The sequence below is a fragment of the Cryptomeria japonica genome, chromosome 8, assembly GCF_030272615.1.
Source record: "Cryptomeria japonica chromosome 8, Sugi_1.0, whole genome shotgun sequence".
Taxonomy (NCBI): Eukaryota; Viridiplantae; Streptophyta; class Pinopsida; order Cupressales; family Cupressaceae; genus Cryptomeria; species Cryptomeria japonica.
In genome coordinates this window covers 356924368-356936387 of record NC_081412.1, presented here as the reverse complement: position 1 = coordinate 356936387, position 12020 = coordinate 356924368, and the positions used below count along the sequence as shown (strand labels likewise).

General features: G+C 36.7%; 1 protein-coding gene across 1 annotated transcript; it reads right to left on the bottom strand.

Moving 5' to 3' along the window:
- Positions 1-4731: 4731 nt before the first annotated feature.
- On the bottom strand, positions 4732-6481 carry LOC131045333 (probable membrane metalloprotease ARASP2, chloroplastic). The gene has a single exon (XM_057978909.2). It carries the CDS (start codon positions 6335-6337, stop codon positions 4970-4972), a length of 1368 nt encoding a protein of 455 aa, XP_057834892.1. The 5' UTR covers positions 6338-6481; the 3' UTR covers positions 4732-4969.
- Positions 6482-12020: the final 5539 nt, after the last annotated feature.

Below are 12020 nucleotides of genomic sequence, written 5' to 3'. Positions count from 1 at the left end.
TCACAACTATAGGTGGCCAAGCACATCATCGCCAGGTCAATATGGGAACCACCGTTGGCCACCGTTGGCCACCTTGTCAAAACCCAACCAATTCAAATTTCAATTTCCCGCCTTCATCATGGTCCCCCAGATAGACCAGTATATCCACCTGTAAAATAAACCATAGCAATTCATTGGTCGGTAAGGTAATTTTGATCTCTCCCTATGAGGGATTTCTGTCTGTCAGAAAGCGATGCCAAGTGTCTCCAGGGCCTCATAACCTTCATCTCAAGGCCCACCGTAGCCAGGGAGTCCACCATCGAATTGCCCTCTCTATAAATATGTTGAATATGAAATTCCTCCAGCAAACAATCATAGACCATATGTCCTTGAGAATGTTGCGAATCATCCAGCTAATCCCGGAAACACCTTTGGTCACCTTAATGATCAGCTTAGAGTCCCCCTCAATGACCAATCTTTTAGAGTCAATAGTGAGAGGCAATTTAAGACCCCAGAAGAGCGCTAAGGCTTCAACCATGTTACTTGAGGCTGAACCAAAATTGTCAACATAGTCCAAAACCAAATTGCCCAAGTTGTCCCTTATAATTCCACCTCCCGCCGCAACCCCGTTGCGAACGACTCCATCAAAGTTGAGTTTAAACCATGAGGGGAAAGGGGGCGACCATCTAGTGTTGAATCTCTCCAACCTTTTAGAATTGTCATATTGGAGGAAGTTGTCAGGCAAATTCCATATCCTAACCCAACTGCAATCCATCTCCAAAGGGGCATATTGCGGCTCTTTCCATTTGTAGACCAGAGCATTCTCCCTGTCCACAGAGTTGTTGGTATCACAGAAGATCCGATATCACGGATTATATGTTAAATTATATTACTACACATAATAACCTTTAAATATTAAAAAGTAAAAATTTAAAGAGTCGGGTGTTAATTTAGATGCTTGGAAAGATTGAAAAAATACATCATTAGCAAACTAGAACATTATATGCTAGATTATATAACTATGCATAAGAACAATGATGCCTTTGATTATATGTTGGATTAAATATATACAAAGTATAATACTTGAGAGGTAAGTATCAATTAGTTTAACTGTTTTGGAAGATCAAAAGGAAAACGATCTATTTGATTGGATTGAAATGTTGTCAAAAGTGACAACACATATTTTTTCAATATTTTTTTATAAATATATAATTTTTGTAATGACTTTTATAATTCTATTAGTATTTTTAGATAAGTCCTATACATTGTTTTGATTTCAAAGTTCTTATTTTTTCATTATAAAATTATTATGTCCCTAAGGGTAACACTACAATGGCACCCAAAAAAACAAAATGTAAGAAAAACAAAAAAACAAGAAAACCAGCTTCTTATTTATTTTTCATTGAATAAGAAATTAAAAAAACAGAAAACAGTGCCACCCACCTTTTTTGCTTGATTTTTTAAAATTTAAAGATAAATTAAATATTAAACTAAGATAAAACTGTAAACCATAAATTAAGAAAATTGCAGCTTTCTTTCTTTATGTTTTTTAAGCAAATTTTTAATTTTCAATTTAAATTTATTTATGTATAAAATAAATAATCAAATTATCTTAAGAAATAATATATTTCAATGGAATCAAACGATACATTTTAATTTTTAGTTTTTAATAAGATTTTTTTTTTTTAATGAAAAAATCAAATGCTAGTTAAACTTAATTTAGATATTATGATTTTTAATCTAAAGTGCTTCCTAATTAGATTGTGTATGAGTTTGTTTTTTTTCATCAACTTTCTCCGTGTTCCATTATGATTTTACTAAATATTAAAAAAATAACTTTATATAATCATTTCCATAGAAATCTTATCTCTATTCTTTGTATCACATTTGATAGTATAAGTTTGCTTTAATACTTTAAATTTTTCCCTTGTATACATCTGAAATAATTCCATAATCTGACTACAGAAAATCTGAATATGCATCAAATAATTTCAACAAGGAAAAGATGTAACGACTGTCACAGAAAACCAGTTTGCTTTGCTTCTTGTAAAAACACAAACCATACTCAGAAAAGCAACCAAAATTAGCTAATTTTAGTTGCCAAATGATGCAGAGGTAAAGAAAAAAGTGCCAACACACAGGTAGTAATCAATCCATCTGAATGGGCTGTTTTGAGGAATGTGTGAGTTCAGCGCTGGTTTGCTTTTCAAATTGAAGTGGACTTTTTTTCAGTCATGTTTATTTTTCAATAGAATTCATGTCTATGCATAGATTGTATGAATATTAAAAAATAAATTGCGTGAGAATGTCAGTTTTAACAACTTTATAAATAAATGCATTGATATGAAAAAATTCAATAGACAAAACTGTTACTTTTGATACAAATTTTGAATTGTTCAATGGTGTGTGTTCTTATGTACGTGTTACTATTAACAAATATTGTATCATATAAATAATTTACATTCCTTATACTCATATAATCAATTTATCTACAAAGTTAATAAATTAAACAAAAATATTAATGAATTCAGAGTTTCTACTAAATTCATTGTATAGAATTTGTGTTCATTACCCTATTTTTTCTGTTGTTTCATTTTTCAAACTCAGTACTTGTTATCCTTTATTTACAACAATCAATGTTTATTCGCTGTTTATTCCGGAATAATTGCACATGTGGTGTCCGTTTCCAAAAAACCCTAAAAATCTTTGCATGTGGGGAGTAGAGTGTTTCAGCTTAAATCCATTACAGAGAAAGGAAAAATATCAGGCAGTGTGACAATTTGTCAATTCATGTCAAAAACCCAGATTTAACAGTTTTAAATAGATATGCTAACAAGGATATGAATTAAGGCTATAAGGTCTTCGAGTCTAATTAATGCAATTTTTTATCACTAACATAATAAGGGTAGGGTTTATGTTCCCCAAAACAGTCAAGTGAAAATAGATTTAGTGAGGTACTGGTACTTGTCACTGATCAACACTAGATTTAGAAATTGTGCCTTTTGAATCTCCCTAGCGGATAATCCTTCCTCAGGGTTTTTGCTTATATTGGGACTGTTTCAGGATTATGGGCATTCTTATTTTGACATTGCAATCTTATCACAGAATTCGATGACACGGCAGGAAGCCTTTGTACTAAACAAAATTTACCCCGCGCAAACTGGTCGCAGCTTTTAAGTCAAGATGATATCAAAGTTCAACTGGAAAAATTGTTTGTTCCGTGGACAAAAATTAAAGACCTGGCAGCCAATATCATATCTATACAAAAAACCTATGGGTAAGAATGTTTAAGTAACAGGTTATAATCACAAAAAAATGAATGAAAAAGTTATTTAGCCTTCCAAATCAAATGCTTAACCCTAACTGTTTCATCCTTGTGGTCAATGGGGGGCGATATTTTTGGCAAATGAATGCATACAAAAAGACTGAGGGATAGTGGCACAGAAAACAAACATAAGCATGAGTAATTTGAATCACAATAAAAACTCAGTTGCAGAGAAGTCTGCCAAGGGTGACACTTCATTTTAACAACCTTTAGCCGAGCAGAAAACCTAAAAGTTGTTTTGGATTTCGTATCTTCCATCCAAAATAATTTGCATCCTCTAGAGGTGGCATCACATCATAACCGCTTCCATTGTTTCTACTTGTTGCTTCATTATATAGCATGTAACCTTTATGCTGATCTGTGCTAAGCTACTATACTAGAAAAAACTCTGCACCCAACCATTTTTACTCCCTCACAACTTAAGACATGCTCTCTCCTTGGCTCAAAAGTAGCCAACTGATTGGCGACAGTTTGATCATTACTAACTCATTTCTGCATTCAACTTCTGAAATTTGCATGCATTTAATATCAACTAAATATGTCTCCTATCATGCAAATTTAAAAAACAATAGATTCCACCTGCGTCCTAAATTGCAAGGCATAAAAACATACCATCTACCTTTTTTAATAACATCAAACATTACTAATATAGTGGTTGGTGAGTTTTCACATGATATCACTCTTACGGAAAGAAAAAGCACTTTCCTGTCAGAATCTTTCAATTGGGTGCTTCGAAACGGTTGAAGCTATTTTGGTTCCAAAACAGACCTTCCGTACAGCATGATAGTGACGTGTTAGTCAATCGCAGCCATTTATTGTAAAATTGACGATATAAAACATGCGACTAACATGCGTGTTAGTCAATCCATACTGCCGTTTTGAAACCAGAATAGACGCGTCCCTTCGAAACAAATACTTGTCATGAGATTAAAATTGAAAGAATGTGCAATCTCTCATCAAATTACACATAGCATTGAGCTGAGACGTTCATGTGACAGCTTCAAATGCCCATCTACAGTAGTAAGCACCGTGTTTAATCATTGATGAAATAGGCATTGTTGAACCCTACGAATGCCGTGATCTGGTTTGAATCAATGAGATAATATATTATCATTAAGACGAGAAACTTGTAGAAGAATTCCAAAAAGCAATTGGAAGGAGAGCAGTAATCCTATACTCAAACTGAACTGCTTACATATGATGATCCTAATCAGGTAGATTCAAAATAATGGCCAATTCCCTTTCTGTTTGAACCCATTAAGCTCATTTAGGGCTAGCACTATAACACAGAAAAGATAGGTTGAAAGTTCATAGCAACTCATTGTTTGTTATTTGAGGTTTTGAGCTTTTAAATAACCCAAATAACAAACAGATGATGTTTAAGATCTTCTTAAAAAATCTAGTCCCACAATCAACTAAACAAAGAATAGGTAAAGAGAATATTTTGATTTACAGAAAGCAGTCTATAACTTTTCCTTAATGATGGAGCAATAGTTTGGTCTACTTAACTCTTGTACAAATATCTAGGGGATTTTGAATGGGAGGTCCGTCCTTGAGCACCAGGGGTAAAGTTGCTGTTGTGGAAGGCTGGATCAAATGTAAGGGATTCAGCACAAGTTTGTGCCCCCGTGTATAATTGTGTACCTTAAACAACTTGTCCAAGAATTATAGCATTTCTCGAACAAAATCCAGATTGAGAGTGTCACGAACAATGAGGAAAAAGCCAAGAAAAAGAAGCAAAGTGATTCCAGAAGACATGATAGCCTGCTCAAGCTCTTTGGGCAACTTCTTACCGCCTCGTGCAGCCTCGAGGGCAATGAGCGCCAAGTACCCTCCATCCAGAGCCGGAAGTGGCAGCAGATTGACCACCGCCAAATTGAGATTAACAAGAGCCGCATACTGAAAAAGATTAACCCCCTCAACCGTGGAGCGGGCTGCCTCCGCCCCCACCGCCACAATCCCCACAGGACCAGAAACCTGCCTGGCCGTCTCCGAGAAATTGAGGAGCACCTGCTTTAGCCCTCCTACCACATTCCCCCAAACTCTCCCAAACTCCGACCCGGCCCGGACAGCCCCATCCAAAACCCCCTGCGCTTTCACCTTAACAATTTTGGCATTGGGGGCGAGCTGAACCCCAATTTTCCCTGCCCCATCAGGCGTCACATCCACCTGCAATTTGCTCTCCACCTTCCTCCTCTCCACTAAAAGAGAAAGCGGCTTCCCTGGGTTCTTTTTGATGATATCCACCATATCAAAAACGGCCGCTGCGGGCTCCCCCAGGGTGAACAGGCGGCCATTAACGCCCAGCACCACATCACCCGATTCCATGCCGTCCCTCGCGGCCGGCGAACCAGAGAACACCTGCGGAACGAGCACGCCCGGAAAGGGCTCCTGCTCCACCATTCCCACCGTCAAAACCTGCGCAAACAGAATTATGTAAGCGAATACCATGTTGGCCACTACGCCCGCCACTGTCACCATGAAGCGGTCCAAGATAGGTCTGTTCTTCAACAAGTCCTTGTCATCGGCGGGTATTACACTCTCCGGCTCATTGTCTGGAAAGCCCACATACCCTCCCAGCGGAATGGCTCTCAAAGAGCATTCCACACTCTTCACATTAAATTTCAATAGCGTGGGGCCGAACCCAATCGCGAATTTACTCACATGAATGTTCTGCAAATAGGCTGCCAAGAAGTGCCCAGATTCGTGCACTGTAACAATGGCTGCCAGCACTCCTACTGCCTCTAATACTGACTGCACCCCCTCTAGGCTTACGCTGCCTACGCCTAATCCTATTCCTACTACCGGACTCGATAGAAGCAACACGCTTGATCTTCTTTTCAATTCCTCTGTGCTCATTAGATTTCTGCTACTGCAGAGAGATGGGATGAAGGTTTTATATTGTTTTCGTTTGTTGGGCCATTGTTTTGGTTGTTGCCTGTACAAAAGTATTTGTCGTCCTCCTGCCCCTTTCATTAATGGCAACGCGCATCCTGCAGCTGAGGAGAGCGCTGTGTTGCAGAGGCGCAACATTGTCTTATTGCCTTAATAACACATAACAAATGGGAGATGAAATATCCAGATGAAGGAAAGGGGGAATGGCAATGGGTGGTTTGCAGTTTCCTATTGCTACGAGACAAATCTCTTGTTTTCTCTTATCTCTTTGCGTGGGTGTAGCATTGGCAGATTTAAATATCTTTTCTCAGTAACCCATAGGGTAGGAGTGAGTGCCGTCGTGGCTATGTATTCCTAGAGGAGAGTTCATACTCAGCATTTTCATATTTTGTTTTATATTGTTTGAATCATTATGAGTTTTTTTCATATAGGGAAAGGATCTCATATGAATGTACCAATAACCTTATGTTCTTGCGAAATGGCTATTGGGGCGAAAATTTGCATCTTGCATCATTTTGTAAAAAATATATTATGGGGTGCAAATTTTTGTCTCCATAAACGTCTCTTTCTTCACCCAATTTTCTTAAAAAATTGTCTTTAAAATATTTGTTTTATTTTAATTATCTCTATATATAATTTTAAGACATTATTATATTAAGATTGCAAGAATATTTCATAAGTTTAAATTCTTTTTTTTAACTAAGATTTTTATATTTTTCTTAAATTTTAATGATAATTATTTCATAATGAATAATTTAATCTTAAATGTGTTTATTAGTCGATGGGTTATTTTTTATGGGAAGCCCCACCAGATTTGTCATGTCTCATTGACGCAAGACATAACAACTCTTGCCTGCAATTTTAAACTCAAACATAATACCAAAACCATAAAATAACTGAGACTTCTCTATTACCAAATTCAACTTTAAACAATGAAGATGAAGATTGGAGACCAATGGTTTTATTAATTTCTCAAACTAATATATTTGTAGAGCAAATTACAATGCATGACCTTCCAATGGCCTCTATTTAGCTTCACAGACTAAGCTCTTTTCTTTCCTAGTTGTCGTGCAACCTACTCTAACTCCTTGTGCAACCCTTCTCCTCTCTAACTTTTTGTCACACTGTGCTAATATCATCTCTATGCATTACCCTCTTTAACATTTATGCACACTAACTTTTCAACATACTTTGGTAATATCATTCTCCACACTTTCTTTTAGTGCTCTACCTTTATTCTCTACATGCAACAAGTTTTCTTTGCTAATATTGCCTTCTAGTTTTCCATGTTTCTCCTCTCTTTTCCATTCACTATGTAGCCATCCTCTTATCTTGGTCGCATCTTCGACTTAGTCGCAACCCACACACATTCTACATAGCTTCCCCCTCTCCTATTGCAGCTTCATCTTTTTTCCTTTTTAATAATTTCAACACCCATTCATCTTCGTTCTCATTCGATGCAACCACACACACACTCTCTGGCTTCGCACTGGCTCCACTCCTCATGTTGTGTCGCCCCACTATCACTTTGGATTATGTATTTTTTAACCAGTTTAAAAGCTTGTTTTTTTTCCTTGCTACACGTTACATTATCTTTGTGCCCACTTCTTCATTTATTTTCTCATACATTTTTGTCCTTCTTACCCTTAAGCATTTACATATCAATTTCTGTTGTTTTCTTTGCCACACTATCCTCATTCATTTATTGTGTGTTACCAAAGAAGGTTATTTCCTCCATATTATTTTCAACACCAATTCACATGTAGAAGATCTTCCCATTGCATTCTGAAAGTTCAAAGGCCATATCTTGCATCATACCAAGGATGCTCTAGTATCATACAACCATGGCAGAAATAAAATGTTTCTTGAGCTGAACTCAAAAATATTTGTAGACCTTATGTCTGTCTTGGACTCTCTCTTCTTTGACCACTGAAATTCTCCTATTCATTTCTTTTTTCAATCTCATAACATTATTCCCTTTCATCCTTATTCCTCTTCTAACACATAGCATTCGAAGTATCAAATTTGGCTTCCCAACAACATAGTCTACTAGAACCAAAATAAACAATTGAATTCGTACCTTCTCCTCTATCAAAGCAAATGGCTTCCTTCGTCTCCCTTATTGTTTTACCTTTTCCCTCTCCTTCCACATTGTCTCCATGAAAATTTATTATATTAATGCCTTATGAAAGACATGTCATCACTGCAATTTGATTATATTTACTCAAATCATCATTAGTATAATAATTGTGAGGCTCAATTTGCACATTCCAAGTAATCTAGTTCACTAATTAAGGGATCATCATCTTTGATGTTATCAAACAAAGAGTCATTAGAAAACTCCTCATTTACCTCCACATCTTGTCTCTCAAAATCTGTTTCATCAAAAGGAATAATTGTTGCAACAAACTTCTCTATTTTTTCATTCCCACTCTCATTAAAGGAAATAGTAAAAATTTAATTTTACCTCACCTTCTGTTGCAACCTTTATTTTATCTAAAATCAACTTATTCCATTTTGCTTCAATCTAAATCAACAAATCATCCTTCTCAACTTCTTCTTGGCTAGGCTAGAAAAACAAACATGTTCTTACTGTATACCATCTAAAAAATTGATTTCATTTAGTAAACAAACCCTTGCATTGTTGCATACCTTTTCCATTACTCCTTGCAATGGCTTCAACTTATGTTTCACTCCATCCTTCATCAATGAGCATGTATTAGCATACCCAACATGCACAACTCTCTAGACAAACTGTCAAGGCCTCCCTAACAAAATATGACAAACATTCATAGGTGTAATTGTTATCACTAAAGCTTGCACCCTTTGCTAAGCTATCAACTTAGCAAACTTGTGACACATGGGAACATTCTCAAGCTATGAGTAACTTTCAATGAGAATGGACCTCCAGAGAAAGATGGTTCTTATGGATCCTTCACCTAAACTAACTTTTGCAGAGGAAAAGGAAATGAGGAAACATGAAATGAAACTCTATTTCCTAAGGTGATGCACTAAACTGATAATCTGAAATTTGCACAACTGACTAACACACATACTTTGAAGACGATGGTGGGTACACTATAGTTACTAAGCAAAAAAGAGCTAAGAATAAGGCAACTCCTAGCATGATCACCAGAAATAGAACTAGAGTTGATGTGGGGCCAAGAGGAAGTGCTGGAAGGAAATCTTCAAGATGACACAGAGAGCAGGATAGCAGCCAAGACATTGATGATGGGATTCAATGCACCATCCTTGAAATATGTAAGAACCTTACCCCTAGTAAGTAATGAAGATTATGTCATGGAATATGCAGGGGTTAGATAGCTCCCATAAACAAGAAATTTTGCATAATTTTGTTAGAGATCATAAACTTGAAATAGTTTTAGTCCAAGAATTGAAAATGCCTAAGGAAAGAGTTGAGAGACTTAAGTTCTTCACCTCCAGTGGTGTGCATGGAAACAGTTCTAAAGGAGTTTCTGGAGGAGTTGTCTTATTTTGGAATCTTAATATCATTCGTGGCTCTGAGGTTTGGGAAGATTCTAATCATGTTGCCAAATTTCATCATGTTAGGGATGATTTTAGTTGGATTCTCTCAAATATCTATGCCCCTAATAGCAAATTGGCAGGAAAAAAATTCTAGAAGTCCTTGGCTAACTTTAGATCTAAATTTCCAAATGAAGCATGGATTTTTATGGGGGATTTCAATACCCTGATCAATGACTGAGAAATTTGGTGGATCCCAAGTGTAGTTGGATAGTAAGCTAGATCTACTGGATTTTATTAATAATCATGGTTTGATTGATTTGGAGCTCAAAGGTGCCTCCTTCACTTGGACTAACTGTAGAGTTGGGAATGATCTTATTCAAATCAAACTTGATCGTGCTTTGGTTTCCAATGAATGGTTGTTCTACTATTTGTGCTTTCTTTTAGCACTTTCAAGAATTGGTTCCGATCACTATCCTATTAGCTTTGTTGTTGAATCTTTGTCAAAGAAAAGGAATTTTCCTTTTAGATATGAAAAAATGTGCCTCTCTTATTCATCTCTTCATGAAAATATCAAACTATGGTGGAACATTAGTGTCAATGGTTCTACTATGTTTAGGGTGGCGAAAAATTTGGGGGAGATCAAAAGGAAAATCACAATCTGGAACAAGGAGTCATTTGGACATATCTTTGTTAATAAGTCAATTCCATCTGGATAGTTGAAGGAAATTCAAGATAAAATTCTGAAGGAAGGTTACAAGGATGGCTACTTAGCAAAAGAAAATGAAGTTTTGTCTAATTACCATGACATTATATCAAAGAAAGAGGAGTTTTGGAAGCAGAGGTTGAGAGCTACCTGGCTTGCTTCTAGTGATAGGAATACCAAATTCTTTCACCTCTCGACTATGAAACATAGGGCTTCAAATAGAATTGACCATATTTTCAGGAATGGAATCAAGTCTGAGTCTGAGAAGGATATTTTTAATGAGGCGGTTTGGAATTTTAGTGAGCTTCTTGTTGTAGATTCATGTATGAAATCTGAGGCTCAATAGTGTCTCATTGATGCTATCCCAAAAATTCTTAATGAAGAACAAAATAAGATGCTTACTGCCATCCCGTCCTGCCTTGAGATTAGAAAGGTTGTTTTCTATTTCGAAGGTAACAAGGCCCCTAGCCCTGATGGTTTTCCCATGTTCTTCTTTCAGAAATTTTGGGACATTGTGGCTGAAGATGTGTGTAATGCGATGAAGGAGTTCTTTGGAGCTAGGAGAATCCTCAAAGAGATTAACTCGACTTTCATTGTCCTTATTCCGAAAGTGCCTGGAGTTGATTCTTTGGATGCTTTTCACCCCATTAGCCTTTGTAATTCCTTTCATAAAATCATTTCCAAGGTGCTCACTTCTAGATTGCTAACTGTGCTCCCTCTTATTATTTAATCTCAGTAGACTGGGCTTTTCCCAGGTAGACAGATTCTTAACTCGATTATTACATTGCATGAAAATATCCATTCTCTGGTTGAATCTAAGAAACAAGGATTCTTGTTAAAATTTAACTTGTCAAAGGCATATGAGAGAATGGACTCGAGTTTTCTTATGAAGGTCTTGGAAACTTTTGGGTTTGGTAACAAGATTCTGGATCTGCAGTACCCCTCCTCGATCAACCTCTTTTGTATGTTTTGAGTTACTTTAGTGACTATTCTGTGGAACATTTTTGTATTTTGATTTGGATATTATGCGATGTTATTTCATGCTTTATCTGGATTTATGGTGTATGATTTTATGCAGTATTTCAGTGCTTATGAGTAATGTTATTCTTATGGATCATTATCATGGACTGACACTTTTCCCTTATATTGCGATGCATTATTTATATGTTGCGTGTTTGCAAGTGTATTGGGATGCGAGGGGATGATTTTCCTTCACTCACTCCAGTGAGACAGGGAACATCATGATTCTCCTTCATCGGTGTGCGTGATGTGTCTGAATATATATATATATATATAGGTCTATATGCACGTGTGGTTCTGTGGTGCAGGACATTGCAGGTACTAGTACCGGGTAGGTATGGGGTATTGACTTCACCTGGTTTCGCAGGTCTGAGCATGCCTTATATATTTGATGGGAGTGGAGGAGATAGTTGTTGTACCCTAGCTTGACCGCAGTTACACTCGTGTGAGTGTTGTCAGTCGGTTGTGTTTTCCCGTCTGGCTGTTATGCGTGTCATGGTGCCTTGGTTTGGTCATTTGAGAGTCGTCATTTGATCTGTCTTGGTTTTGAGTGTTTCCATTTATTTAAATGGTTATTTAATTTAAATGGATAATGCTATCTTGTGTTCGCGT

Bases quoted from the DNA above. Each gene is read 5' to 3' on its own strand.
- LOC131045333 (XM_057978909.2), bottom strand. From the start codon at position 6,337: ATGTTGCGCCTCTGCAACACAGCGCTCTCCTCAGCTGCAGGATGCGCG.